General features: G+C 38.9%; 2 protein-coding genes across 2 annotated transcripts; both read left to right on the forward strand.

Annotated features, from left to right (window-relative positions):
- The first annotated feature begins 227 nt into the window (after positions 1-227).
- Chsy (Chondroitin sulfate synthase) lies at positions 228-5011 on the forward strand. The gene is made up of 2 exons (XM_089248168.1): positions 228-1167; positions 3284-5011. Exons 1-2 carry the CDS (start codon positions 349-351, stop codon positions 4766-4768), a joined length of 2304 nt encoding a protein of 767 aa, XP_089104294.1. The 5' UTR covers positions 228-348; the 3' UTR covers positions 4769-5011.
- A 6517-nt stretch (positions 5012-11528) lies between these two features.
- Positions 11529-12437, forward strand: LOC149088606 (uncharacterized). Its single transcript, XM_089253053.1, has one exon. The coding sequence runs from the start codon at positions 11676-11678 to the stop codon at positions 12435-12437; it is 762 nt and encodes a 253-aa protein (XP_089109179.1). The 5' UTR covers positions 11529-11675.
- Positions 12438-14093: the final 1656 nt, after the last annotated feature.

Raw genomic sequence — 14093 nt, forward strand, 5'->3', positions numbered from 1 at the left:
TGATCTTAACAATGTGAGGAGAAATGTCATACATGTGAGGATAAATACACAAACCATTTCCAAAGTTGATCAATCGAATCAAGGCCAATAATTATCCAAATATAATATCCAATCTTTCTACAATAATAATTATACAGGGCTTTTAGGCTACTATGACTATCCCCTACACAATCTTTCTATTCAGAATATTTCTGCTGCAAGTTTTGACTTAGTATTGTTTACTTTGTGTGAATATCAAAGCCGTACGGACAAACTTGTAAACATTGATGGCGTGAGGCGCTGGCCCGTTTTGAAATGGTCTTATTTAGGGTCGTATAGGGACCCGAAAATTACGAACCTGAGAGGAAAATGGCCCACAACTCTTGCTGTGTGTTATACAACAGGAAGTTTGGGTCCACGTACTCGCTGTTATTGGGTATCATCCTCGGCTTTTTAGCCGCCTCGCAGCTGCGATATGTGGTCCTACAGCAACAAATCAAGTGCTCGCTGTCTTCCATCCGTAACAAGTTCGTCGTGTCCGAGGAGGAAAGCTTGGCAAGTTCCGAGCGAGCCGCGTTTGCGAGGAAGATAGCGGCCAATATATCCGGCTTGACGGACGACCGCAAGTTGATCTTCATCGGTGTGATGACGGCCCAGAAGTATTTGGACACCAGGGCCAAGGCTATTCACAACACGTGGGGACAGAATGTACCCGGGAAGCTGGTTTTCTTCAGTAGCGCTTCCTCGAGGACGAACCTGACCATACCGTTGTTGCCTCTACCGAGTGTGGACGATTCCTATCCGCCTCAAAAGAAGTCATTCTTGATGCTGAAGTACATGCACGACAATTTCCTGCATGAGTTCGAATGGTTCATGAGAGCCGATGATGACGTGTATATCCGCACCGAAAGATTGGAGAGGTTCTTGAGGTCCGTCAACAGCAGCAAGCCCCAGTTCATTGGTCAAGCCGGCGTCGGGAACAAGGATGAGTTCGGGCAATTGAGCTTGCAGCCTGACGAAAACTTCTGCATGGGTGGGCCTGGCATGATAATGAGCCGGGACACATTGCGGCTCGTGATACCGCACATCAGATACTGTTTGAAAAACTTGTATTCGACTCACGAGGATGTTGAAGTTGGGAGATGCGTGAGGAAGTTTGTGGGAATACCCTGCACATGGTCTTATGAGGTAGCCCGGAGAGAGATTTGTTGCGTGTTTATAAATGTAGCTTATGGATTTATTAATATGCGGTGTAATACAGTCAAACCTTGTTAGTGCGTCATCCGGTTAACACGTCACTCTGCTTACCAGGTCACTTTTTGGAAGTCCCAATTGTCCTCAGCCAGAAATTGGCACAGCTATGGCTTACTCCATATAACGAGTCACTCCGTTTACTAAGTCATATTTTTGCTCTCCCAAGAGTGACTCATAAACGAGGTTTGACTGTATATTTATCAGTTAATTCCCAATACATGTGTAACTTCAGTTAGCGAGCTTAATTCATTCCACCAACATGCTCGTTATTCAAATCAAACTTCCTCATAGGAAATAATAGAAACTCGAATAATTCGTTCCACAATTATTCATTCACATGAAAATGCAATAATAATATAGTGAATAATACAATAAAATATTTAAAAAACAATATTGCCATAAAAAAAAACATACAATACTCACTCACGCACTGTAAACTTATTCTTTTTATGTGATTTTAAAAAGTAACCTTATCTATGACACTTGCTTTTGCCTTTTTTAGTTTTTTTTGGAAAATATGAAATTGCAGTATCGTTGGACAGATTTATTGCTCATACTGCTACCTATTAGGAGTAGTTCTCTTGTACAAAGTTTCAGTGGGGTGCACAGATTCCCACATTCTACTCATTTCCTAATCTCATTTGAAGTGACGGACTCTTCGTCTTCCTTAGAGGAGATCCAGTGTATAAGCTTTTGCTATTGTGCACAATGTTGATCTATCAGTTCGTCTGTGGATATGACCATGTTCCTTCACTAGTTGTTGAACATCGGGAGCATGCACCTCCAGTCCCAATCTTCCTCAACGGCAGTCTTTTCAGAAATGATAGTCCTTGTTCATGAGCTAGCTCTGAAGTCACGTTCAATAGTGCAATCAGCCCACAATTTTCTCCATGCGGAAGTTAAAAAAGAAAAAAACTTCATTACCAAAGGAAAAAAAAATTATATCTCTTTAAAATAAATTAACACTTCAAACAACATTAACACACATTCAAACCCAAAATTACAAATGAGTAAATGTTGAACATAAATTAAAAAAAATTAAGTAATTTCATTTTTTAAAAAAAAAATCACGATCTTTATCTATCGCGATATGAATGTCTTTGAATTTTAAAATTTTGTCTGGGAAAGTGTTTGAATTGTCCTTAAAATTTTTAAACTTTCAAAGAGTATGAACCATGTGGTCACCCTCGGCTACAAATACAGAGGCAAAAAAGCCAACTTGCCCACCATGGTGGCGGGAAGAAATGTGGTTAAAAACGCTTATTACGAACATTTAAAAGCTATACACTTGTGTGCAAAAAGGTAAGGTGATTAGAACATCAATACCTTCACTAGAAATAACGAGTGCAAACACAGTCGATGCTCAGTATAATGAGTCCACGTCATATTGACCGTTCCATTAATATTAAAACTACTGATAAAATTAGTCCCAAAGGTTTTCATAGAACGACTATCATATATGTTTTACTTTTGATATAACGACCCTCCCAATATAATGTCAATTTTCGAAAGTACGAAGGGAGTCGTTATATCAAGCGTCGACTGTAGTATGTTAATTAGGTCTACTGTAAAAAAATCAATTTAATGCTCAGTAATTTTACCGAGTCGTGGACTCCGCAAAATCATCTCGCGGGCCACCCCTGGCTTATATCATGTCCATATTGATGGGCCAGTAACATAACTGTCTATTCCTGTGCAAGAATTTGAGTTTAGGCCCCTTCTGGCTTATTCTTGGGCCCAAAATGTCCCATTCTGGGGCTCCCTTCCTAGTGGACTCTGACTCTGTGTGGGTGCACCTGCCTAGTTATGGCACTGTTGATAGTGGCCATTCACTGCACCTCTTTGGCATACCACTAGCTGTCTCTCCCCTAGTTCAATTCTTCTTGAGTCTGCACTTTAATAATATAAAATTATTCATTAAAATGTTGGATTGATTTTAATTATTAAAATTATCACTTGGGTTTTAATTAATTAGTTTTAATTATTAAAATTTCTGAAACGTCACTTCAGAGGCAACATGATGATGTCTTTCTTTTTTCCCTCTTTGTAGATGCAAAGTATATTTTACCACAGCTTCAGCGGCGAAGAGGTTTTCACTGGCCGATTGAAAAAGAAAGAAGTCCACCGCGCTATTACCCTTCATCCGATAAAACATGTGCCTTACATGTACAGATTGCACAGTTACTTTTACGGTCTGGAGACTCAAAATCTCAGGTACCGAAACATACATCTGTACAGGGAGATACTTGATATGAAGAACCTTCTGGGAGATGCAAAACTGTTGAGTGATGTGGAACAAACGTTACATGTAAATGCTTCAATTTTTGGTAAGAAGCCTCTACTGAACAAGTTCCATCCTAACAGCAAAGATGAGGTGCTGGTATGGGACTTCATATGCAAGAGTGTGTTTTCAGCAGACGCTATCAACCCGAAGCATCGTTTGGAGTCTTTCCAGCAAATTGCATTGAATGATGTAGTTATGGAGGTGATGGAAATGATAAATAAGTATTCAAAGCAACGAGGAAGAGTTATCGATTTCAAAGAGATCTTGTATGGTTATGTTAGAGAGAATCCATTGTATGGTGTTGAGTACATTCTCGACATACTGCTTACGTACCGTAAGTACAAAGGCAAAAAGATGACTGTGCCCGTGAGACGCCACGCCTACCTCCAGAAGGCTTTTTCACAGCCGGAGTTTCGACAAGTTTTCAGTGAAAACCATCAAGATGTTAAAAATGATGCCCGTAGTGAGTATGTAAACATAGTTTTGCCGCTGTCTGGAAGAACAGAAAACTTCAAGCGTTTTTTGAGCAATATCGAGGAAGTTTGCTTACAGAATGATGAGAAGATACGCTTGACGATAGTTTATTTTGTTGGTGAATCTTCTAATGATAGAGACATGCTTAATGAAGCTAAACTCATTTTGGAAGATCTTAAGAATCGATACCCTTCTTATGATCTATTATTTCTGGAAGAAAGTGGTGCATTTTCAAGGGCAGTGGCATTGGAAACTGGCAGCAAGTCATTTTCAATGGATTCTCTTCTTTTATTTCTCGATGTAGATATCATACTTAGTTTTGGCGTAATGGAGCGAGTCAGATTGAATACAGTCAAAGGGAAACAAGCATACTTTCCTGTTGTTTTCAGTGAATATGATCCAAGCTTTGCCGATATACGTCCAGATACGCCTCCTTTGAGTGAAGAGAGAGGCTACTGGAGGCAGTTCGGGTATGGCATTGTCAGCATTTATCACAGCGATCTGCGAGATGTTGGTGGCTTGGACACATCAATCAAAGGTTGGGGTAAGGAAGATGTTGATCTCTTCGCTAAAGTTGTTAGAAGCAACTTGACTGTATTCCGTACTGCAGATCCTGGTATGATACACAAGTTCCATCCGATAATATGCAGCTCCCAGCTCGAGACATTCCAGTATGAAATGTGCTGGGGCAGTAAACTGTCCAGTTTGGCTTCGCAGAAACGGCTCGGCGACATAGTTTTGAGCAACAAAGAGAGATATTTAAATAAGCGAAGATGATAATGACATTTGATGTTTTCTTTCATATGCAGATCTCAATCATTTTTTGCCTTTTTCTTCTTCATCGCGGCCATTTATTTTAGTTTGCCAAAAAACATTTCTGTTCCTATTTCAATGTGTTTTCATTTTTTTGTTTTATTTCCATTGAGGATTTTGAAATTGTGCGAAATCATTTTGAATGCACGAATAGAAACAAAAATCGGTCTTTATTCGTGGTAATATCAAAAGTGTAGCGGCCTGACATAGAGATGAAGAAGGTGCCATTGGGGGCTTACCCCAACCGATGTTGGAAATGCTGCTATAGGAACAAAGATAATTTTCATCGATCGTCATTTTAGGCATCTTATTAAGGTTTTCTAAGGCCCTGATAGATCGAAAGTCAACTGTTTTAACGTGCAATAGTGTATCACGTATATATATTTTTGTATCTCAAAAACTTATCAAGAATGGAACGTTTACAAATTTTCTCGTTTGCGTAAATCTTTATAATTTACTTATATCTTGTGATCTGATTTTTTTTATTGAAAAACTGCATGACATAAGTTATTAGGGTCATTCTCACAAAATTGGCCAAAAAAATAAATGTCAACCGAAAAATCTAAACAAATCTTAAGGACACCTCTACCTGCTGATAAGTAAAATATAGCCAACAGCGAAGTTTGTTCAAAATTAATGGTGAAAAAAATGCATTCAAATTTAACCATGCTAAGAGATGGGCAAAGTTTCCCATCAGATTTTTTTATTGCAGCATAACTTGGTATTTATGCTTGACACTTCCAACATGTTCTATATACAGTAAAAGCTGTCGTCAACAGAATCTCAAGGGACCAAGATTTTTTTCCCGTTGAACGCAAGTTTCCACTTAATAAAGGTTCAATTGACATACAGTAGAACTTTAGCTTATCCCAATATCAATTTTCCGAACAACTCTGTCAACCGAACACCTTTTCAACTTAACTCTTTCAGTTTTCTATAATCAATGATGCTCAACAGTTGGAAATTTCTTGGAACTTTAATCCTCTTATCTCCCAACTTGATAGCTTTGTTCTATTGTACAATAATTCACTTCCAAATAATTGTACATACCATACCTGTGAGGTATATATGTAGTTAGGGCAGATCTGGGTATAGTGTATGTAGTTATAAACTATTGACAAGCGGAAAAACATGTGAATAGGAGCAGATTTAGCTGTCACCTTTCTTTTTCATCTGACAAATTCATCTTAGATTCAATTTATTCCTTTGCATTATCGAATTAGTTTCGAAATCAATTTTCCAAACTTTTCACTTTTCTGAAAATCTTTCTGTCTCAATGTGTTCGGATAAAGAGGTTCTACTGTAATGTGTAAAATTATGTAACAATCTCGTATGATATTGAAATAAAATAAATTAATTGGAAATAGTGTTTTTGTTCCCACCTAAATTTTGCTGCCCGGGCCTTTTTCTTTCCTATAATTCCGGCCCTGCTCAGCACTGTGATCATGGAAGCAGCTTGCAAACAATTTTGCAAGTCTTGTGTATCATTTGGAAATCCAACCCTTACACTGATTTCTCCTGTAGGAAAGCTTGCTTTAAAAAATTTCGTTAGTTTCAGAAAGCAACTGCTTCACTACCTATGCCACCTTATAAAAACCACAGCATCAAGTATGGAAATGGGTTTCGCTAATCTATGGGCAGATAATGTAGAACTTGCATTGGCAAGCAGAGATTGCACAAAAATTTTGGTAGAGCATTTTAACATTTTGTATGATCCTATGGTTGGAGCGCGTGTGTGAAATTTTCTGTTGAAGGGTACAATTTTTTTTCCCATTCCCATGTTAGGCAGGTTTTGTTTAATCTAGGTTTTTTAATACGTTTTGCCTCTTGAATCTATCCTGAATGAATCTAATTTGTGAATTGATTGTGAATTGATTGTGAATTGAAAAGATGAAATTCAAATATGAAAAAGTATGCCCATCATAAAAGTATATATTATTGGAAAAAAAATAGATTTTTATTTTAAGATAGAAAGGATAACCACAGGATCTAGTTATTGTTTTAAAATTTTAAAGGAGAGGAAATTTTTTCCTAAGAAATGAAAATTTGTTCAAGCAAATTAAAAAAAACTTATTGATGAAAGAATTATAAACAGAGTGGCAACTTTTGTCAGAAACAGGAATATGAATAGGACGTGACGAAAAGTAATATTTCGCCAAATATATTAAATGTAAACTGTTAGGGACACAATTTAGGCAAATTTTGTGAGAATTACCCATATATATTTTTGTATCTCCAAAACTTACTAAGAATAAAGCATATATGAATTTTCTCGTTTATGTAGATCTTTACAATTTACTAAGGCCTATATCTGATTTTTTTTATTGAAGAATTGCATGATATATATATTAAGATTTATTAGATGAGATGTTGAGTTTGGGTTGGTTTAACAAATATCTTTTCCATCACCTTGAATCGTTTTATTGCTATGTGGATCTAGTTTCTCCAAATTCAGCAGTTGCAGATTTGAATGGCCTGAATATTAGCGTTGCTTGTTCAAGTGGATTTTATCAAGATGGTTAAAAGGTATCCTATTGTATGGCAGAATTCAGAAAAAGCAATCTATAAGGAAGCCAAAAAGCACTTGTGTTCATTAAAGAAAGTCACTGAATACACTTAGACATGCATCCATCTTCTTGAAGCTGATACTTTTCACGAAGAAGGATTTTTGCTGGTCGACTAAGATAACGTATTAAGGAAGCTGCATAAAGCCACTAAGAATAACTGATTCAGTTTGGGCTTCCTGTGGTGTTTTTTTAAAGGGTCTGAACAAATGAAAGTCATTTGGTGACTATAGGATTAATGCACGGTATATCAACCTCTTACCCTGTTTATGCTAAAGCATCCTGCACAACATTCCCAACTAAAGCCATTTATGATGTAATTGAATTGCATCCCACAAAACCATGATGGGGTCATTCATATTTGATCAAATTTTTCAGCTCCCCAAGTATGAATGTACAGGCCAAGTAAAGCTATTCTGCAGGGACAGTATATGCTTTCTCCTCATGAATTTAGATGCATGTTTGATTTCCTACATTGATTTCTACCAACTGACACAAGTGCATTCTTGTTTTTTATGACTGTTTAATTCTGCCACATGATTGGGGCTATAGTTTATAGTATATGCCTTCATCTATCCTGAAAAATCAACTCTAATAAGTTGCAGTTGGTTGTCTCATTGATCTTTTGATCGCTAGTAATGGTGCTATGAAATAATCTTTTTTTACAGATTTTATGTGCAGGGTTGCAACTAGATACATGGTCAGCTGTGGCAAGCACACATTTTGGTGCCCCCCTTGTTATGTTGAAGGAGAGGTAGAAGGGTGAAATTTGCTCCTCTCTCTGGCCAGAACTATCTACTCCCCCCCCCCCCCTAGTTTCGGCCCTGTATATGCATCATGCTAGAATTGTGCAGATGCAAATGATGAGGCCACGCTGGGCTGAAAAAAATAAACTTACAAAATTGATTTGAAATGAACCATCAAGCATTAGCTTAACATTTTCATGAACAATCTACAAATATCTCACTTCAGAATTATGAGTTTTGTGCCTTAGTAAACAAACATGTTATTGTAGACATCCCCAAAAAATGCCTTGGTCCAGCCTGGACAATCTCTGTAAATATATGTTCTGTCAAAGAATTGAGAAAGAGATGCAGAGAGCACAGACTGTTGTGTAATTCTTTCCATAAATTGTACAAAATGTTCCAGGAATCAATTTTTTTGTTGTTTGTGTTTTTAGTTCCATGTATTAATCAGTGGCTCTAGATCAGTGTTTCTCAACCTCTGGGCCACAGCCTGGTACTAGGCCCTGAGTGATTCATGGTTTCATTTATCCCCATTTATTTCCAATTACTTATGTGTATGACCAGGCCTTTCACTCATAGAAAAATAATTCAACCGGTTCGTGGGCTTCCAAAGGTTGCAAACCACTGCTCTAGAAATTAAATGTCACCTAAACTTGCATTACAACATGGTCACATGTCATGTCAGAGTAGTCTGTAGGCTCTTCAAGTCCAAGGTGTAGCATCTTTGTGAAGTTGAGGCCAGTTCACAAATTGCTCAGACTTCAGACACTGGCCACTTTGCAAAGCGACTAATCAGTTGCTGGCCATTTTGCACAGACACCAGAATTTGGATGGGATTCATAACCTATATATTATATATGTTATGGATCCTATCCCTTTCTATAGTTTATAGTATGACATATGTCATACTCTGAACTATACCATTGTTACGACATTTGCAGTTGTCAAAAGAGTAATGCTATATTCAAAATAAGTTGACTATTGTCTGGTAATAAAGAATAAATGAGCTACTTTTTACATATTTAGTGCTAGTTTATCTATCTGTGTATCTTTTTTTTTTTGTGCCATAAATCATTGCTTACTTCATCTAGTCCTATCAGTTATATTTTCCATGTTCTAATGCAAAAATTATTTGTTTCATTGTCTCTTTACTATAACAAATGAATATTGATGAAATGAAAATTATTCTTACAAAATGAGCTGTGAAACATTATTTTAATTCAATTATTATTTATTTATAGTATGAAATGACCATTTTTGTTATGGTATGCATTATTAAACTACAGAAGAAAAAAAAATTGATAAAAAGAAAGAACATATATTAAATATACTTGAAATTTTTCAAAATGAGTCGTGACTCTTGTATTTTGTAGTTTTGTTTCATGTCGTTTTTACAAATTTATTTTTTTACCATACCTGGATACTTTTGAGACAGTGTTTTATAATTTACGCCTATAATCAGAGGCGTACTCAGTCAAAACAATTAAAAGAACGAAAATGCCTGATATTTTAATCTATCCTGTTAATTCGAATGCTTTTTGAAGGTAGGTTTCTTTCGGCAAAATGCTGCATATAAGATGTAGTGGTCTATTATTCCCACTATATAAGAAATTCCCAAAAATATTTTTAACTGCAGGATTTCCTCTACAACGAAGTTGTTTTTTGTAGAGGGAACAACAGTTAAGAAGTCGGTGTGGGGAAAACCTGAGAGAAATTTTAGCACAGGGTTTATACTCAATGGTATTACAGTTTTCAAGTATGTCAGAAAAAGGTGAAATCTAACCGAATTTTTCGACAGATTGCCCTGAAAACGGAAGGGTTAAAATGTTGGAAATGTTACTTCAACAGGTTGATATTGATCCCAGTTAGATTTAGTTCCCATTGTCGGAGATGGGGGGGGGGGGGAGAGTTACCTAAAGGACCCATACACACGCCCGCGTAGGTTCACTTGAACAGTTCAGTGCATCCGCACCATTCAGGTGTACCTGTACAGGTGAATCATCTGGGACCGTTTCTAGGTGATCTCTCTCTCTCGCTAGCTAAATTTAGAGGGTGGTAAATTTTAGGTAAATACATAGAATACCGTTGTGTGAGAGAGAAAAGAAAGGTCAGATAGAGCTGTCTTGCTGGAGTAGATAAAAAGTCACGATGATCAAGGGGGGGGGGCAACTGCCCCGGGTAGCTAAATTTAGGGAGTGGCAAATTGACACGCAGAGAATACCGTTTTAAAATTATCAGATTTCGAATTGAGGAGGGGTGGTGGCAAAATCATGTTTGCCCAGGGCTGTACGATGATACAAAAACTCTAGTTACAGCTCTGGTCACGATATAACATCGTGAATAATAAACGAAGACCACCCATAAATATCCAGTATATAGTTATGTACAAACAATAATTTAATTGTTTTTTTCCCATCCTATAGGTGACGGAGCCCCAGAAATCTCTCCCAGAAAATGAAAGGACGTGGGTTCGATTTCCAGCAAAGGAAATTCATCTTCGCAACAGCCAGTTGTTAAAAACCTTCATATGGTAGCGGAGAGTGACGCCATCAATGCATAAGTCGCCATCTGGTGGCAGGGTCAGCAGTTGTGAGCTTGGCCTGAGTCAGCTCCGGCCGTCCATGTACGGTCCCTTTCAGTGTACACGAGCTTTTTTTTTTAATAAACAAATCACAAAACACAGACATGTATACAAATACAAGCATACACTTAAGTACAAACACAAACATAAAAACGCATAAATATAAACATTTTGTGACCCCAAGAGACTTAAAAGTCCTTCTACCAGGTCTAAAGGGGGTTATAATCACGTTTCAGACAACAGCTTTCATAAAGCTCCAAGGAAAGATTAAGAGATTCGTTGCCTTTGTAGTCTAGTGGTCTAAGGCTTTCACCCGGAAAGTGAAAGGACGTGGGTTCGATTCCTCGCAAAGTCAGTTGAATTTTCTTTCTTTCCAAAAATTTGTGGTGTATATCTAGCGCGGCCTAGAAACAACAAATAGTAGATTCAGTAGTGCCAGGAAGAGACAAAAGGAGAGATGAATCTGGCAACAGGAGGAGTTGGCACTTTTGGCTAGACCACACTGTACTGATAGGACACTCTTCCGTCGCTCTACTAAAAACATGTAATTGTTCTGATATTATGTTAAATTAAAAAAAAAGGTTATAGTAGATATATAAAAAAAAGGCTGACTTGAGTTCTTTTCCGACTCCGACGAACTCCCATAAAATGGTGACCAAAACGTGATATGAACCTTCTGATCCAAAAAAAAAAAAACACAACCTCGTGGAGTGATCCATCAACATCCGAACATCTGCACGAGATGCGAGCGATATACAACAGGTAATGTGGCATATTATATATATTTAATGTATCCGTGAAATTATTTTTTAATTTCTACCACGATGCTTGAAAATAGAATCGGTGCATGTCGATATGTCACGCTGAGCGAATTTCCCTCTCAACCCATGTATATACCTATGTTATTTTTCCCGGTATTTACCGCATTTTTAATTGTTCGCATCTAAATTATTTCATTCTTCGCAACGCATAAAAACGTCATGGATGACAATTCCGAGCCGCAAATCAACCGCATTGCCATTAAGCTTCCCCCATTTTGGAAGACAAATCCCACATTATGGTTTATGCAGATAGAGGCCCAATTCTCCTTGGCCAAAATCACCGTAGATGCCACAAAATTTCATCACGTGGTATCGGCTATGGAATCCGATGTCCTCAATTCGGCAAGCGACATCATTATCAACCCTCCTGAAGGTGGCAAGTACGACGCCTTAAAGAAGCGTCTCATAGAACTGCATTCAGAAAGCGAGGCTTCCAAAATACGAACCCTCCTTCAAGGCCTCGAGCTTGGTGACCAGCGTCCATCACAACTTCTCACTCGGATGCGATCGCTTGCCGGGGGTTCCGTTGGTGAGCCACTTCTGAAGTCGCTATGGTTGTCCCGACTCCCAAAAAACACGCAAAGCATTCTGGCTGCCTTAAACGAAGACCTAACCCAACTCGCCGCCGTTGCCGACAAGATCAATGATCTTACCTTTTCACCCCACGTCGATGCCGCTAGAGTGGAATCCCCCACGACGCACTTAGAAAAGCAAATTGAGCAGCTGACCAGGCAGGTGAGCGAACTTTCAGCTACTGTCCATGCGTCCCGCTCACATAGACGTTTCTCGTATCGGCGGCCGCGTAGTCGTTCCCGCAATCGTCAATACAAACCCGCCGCAAATAACTTGTGTTTCTACCACACTAATTTCGGCGAAAAGGCTAAAAAGTGTGCATCCCCTTGTGCATACTCGGGAAACTAAGCGGGCGATCGCTAGACGGCCATGACCGCGATTGCCGTATCAGCCGAATCATCTTGGCCGACCGTAAGAATAGAGTAAAGTTTCTCATCGATATGGGCGCCGACATTTCGGTACTCCCAAAAATCCACCGCCCACAAGAAAAAACTGATGATGGTCTAGTCCTTCGTGCTGCAAATGGCACCAAAATCTCTACATATGGCACTAAACTGCTTACTCTCAACCTAAATTTACGTCGTGCATTTACCTGGTCATTTGTAGTAGCCGATGTCGAACATCCTATCATAGGCATTGATTTCCTCAAGCATTTTAATTTGCTTGTCGATGCCAAAAACAGTTGCCTCATCGATAAAGAGACCAATATCTCTTCCTATGGTAAAACCGCTGACGTCAGCTCATCTAGCTCCAGCGTCACTATTCTTTTTGAAGCTTCCGACTTCAACCAAATACTTCTGAAATATCCAGAAATCACAAGCCCCTCTCTTTTATCTGACAAGGCGGAGAATACCACAGTATTCCACCATATTGAAACAAAAGGGCCCCCAGTATTTTCTAAGCCGAGACGCTTATCTGCCGAATTAATGTCAGTAGCACGACAAGAGTTTGAATTCATGATGGCACAAGGTATCATTAGACCCTCTAGAAGTCCTTGGGCTAGTCCCCTTCATATGGTTCGAAAGTCCAATGGCGAATGGAGACCATGTGGAGATTTCCGTCGATTGAATGCTATCACGGTACCAGACCGCTACCCAGTCCCTCACATCCAGGACTGCACTCAACTGTTCCACGAAAAAACCATCTTCTCAACCTTGGACCTCACACGGGCATACCACCAAATTCCAGTGCACCCAGATGATATCCCAAAAACAGCTGTTACAACTCCTTTTGGATTGTTTGAGTTCGTCACTATGCCGTTTGGCCTCCGCAATTCTGGTCAGACTTTCCAAAGATACATCCACCAAGTTTTAACAGGGTTGGACTTCTGTGTTCCATACTTCGATGATATTCTTATCGCTTCCACCAAAGCTGAAGAACATACACACCATCTCCATCAGGTCTTTGACCGTTTGAAACAACATGGCCTCAAATTGAATCCAGCCAAGTGTGTTCTTGGTAAGAGTGCAGTCAAGTTTTTAGGTTGCCTCGTTACCCCACAAGGTGTGAAACCACTGCCAGAGAAAGTACAAAACATCACAGACTTTCCGACCCCAAAAACCATCGCTGAACTCAGACTTTTTTTAGCAATGATAAATTTTTATCGACGTTTCCTTCCGAATTCTGCGACTACACAAGCTCCTCTGAATGAATTCCTGAAGGATTCAAAGAAAAACGATAAACGCCTTATTCCATGGACCCCAGAGTCCCTCGCTAACTTTGAGAAATGCAAAGCCGACTTATCCCAAGCGGCGACTCTTGCATTCCAGGCCCCTGGGCAACAACTCTCTGTAATGGTCGATGCCTCCGACATTGCCATAGGAGCAGTTCTTCACACCCACGAAAAGGATGGTCCTAAGCCTTTAGCATTTTTCTCAAGAAAGCTATGTCCCACGGAGCGCAAGTACAGCACTTATGATAGGGAGCTCCTCTCAATTTACGCTGCTATCAAATACTTCCGCCATAGTCTCGAGGGCCAGAATTTTATTATTTTTACCGATCACC

Source organism: Pholcus phalangioides, unplaced genomic scaffold, assembly GCF_987345545.1.
Source record: "Pholcus phalangioides strain wild (caught in Gottingen) unplaced genomic scaffold, Ppha-v1.0 ptg000003l_1, whole genome shotgun sequence".
In the NCBI taxonomy this organism is placed as follows: domain Eukaryota; kingdom Metazoa; phylum Arthropoda; class Arachnida; order Araneae; family Pholcidae; genus Pholcus; species Pholcus phalangioides.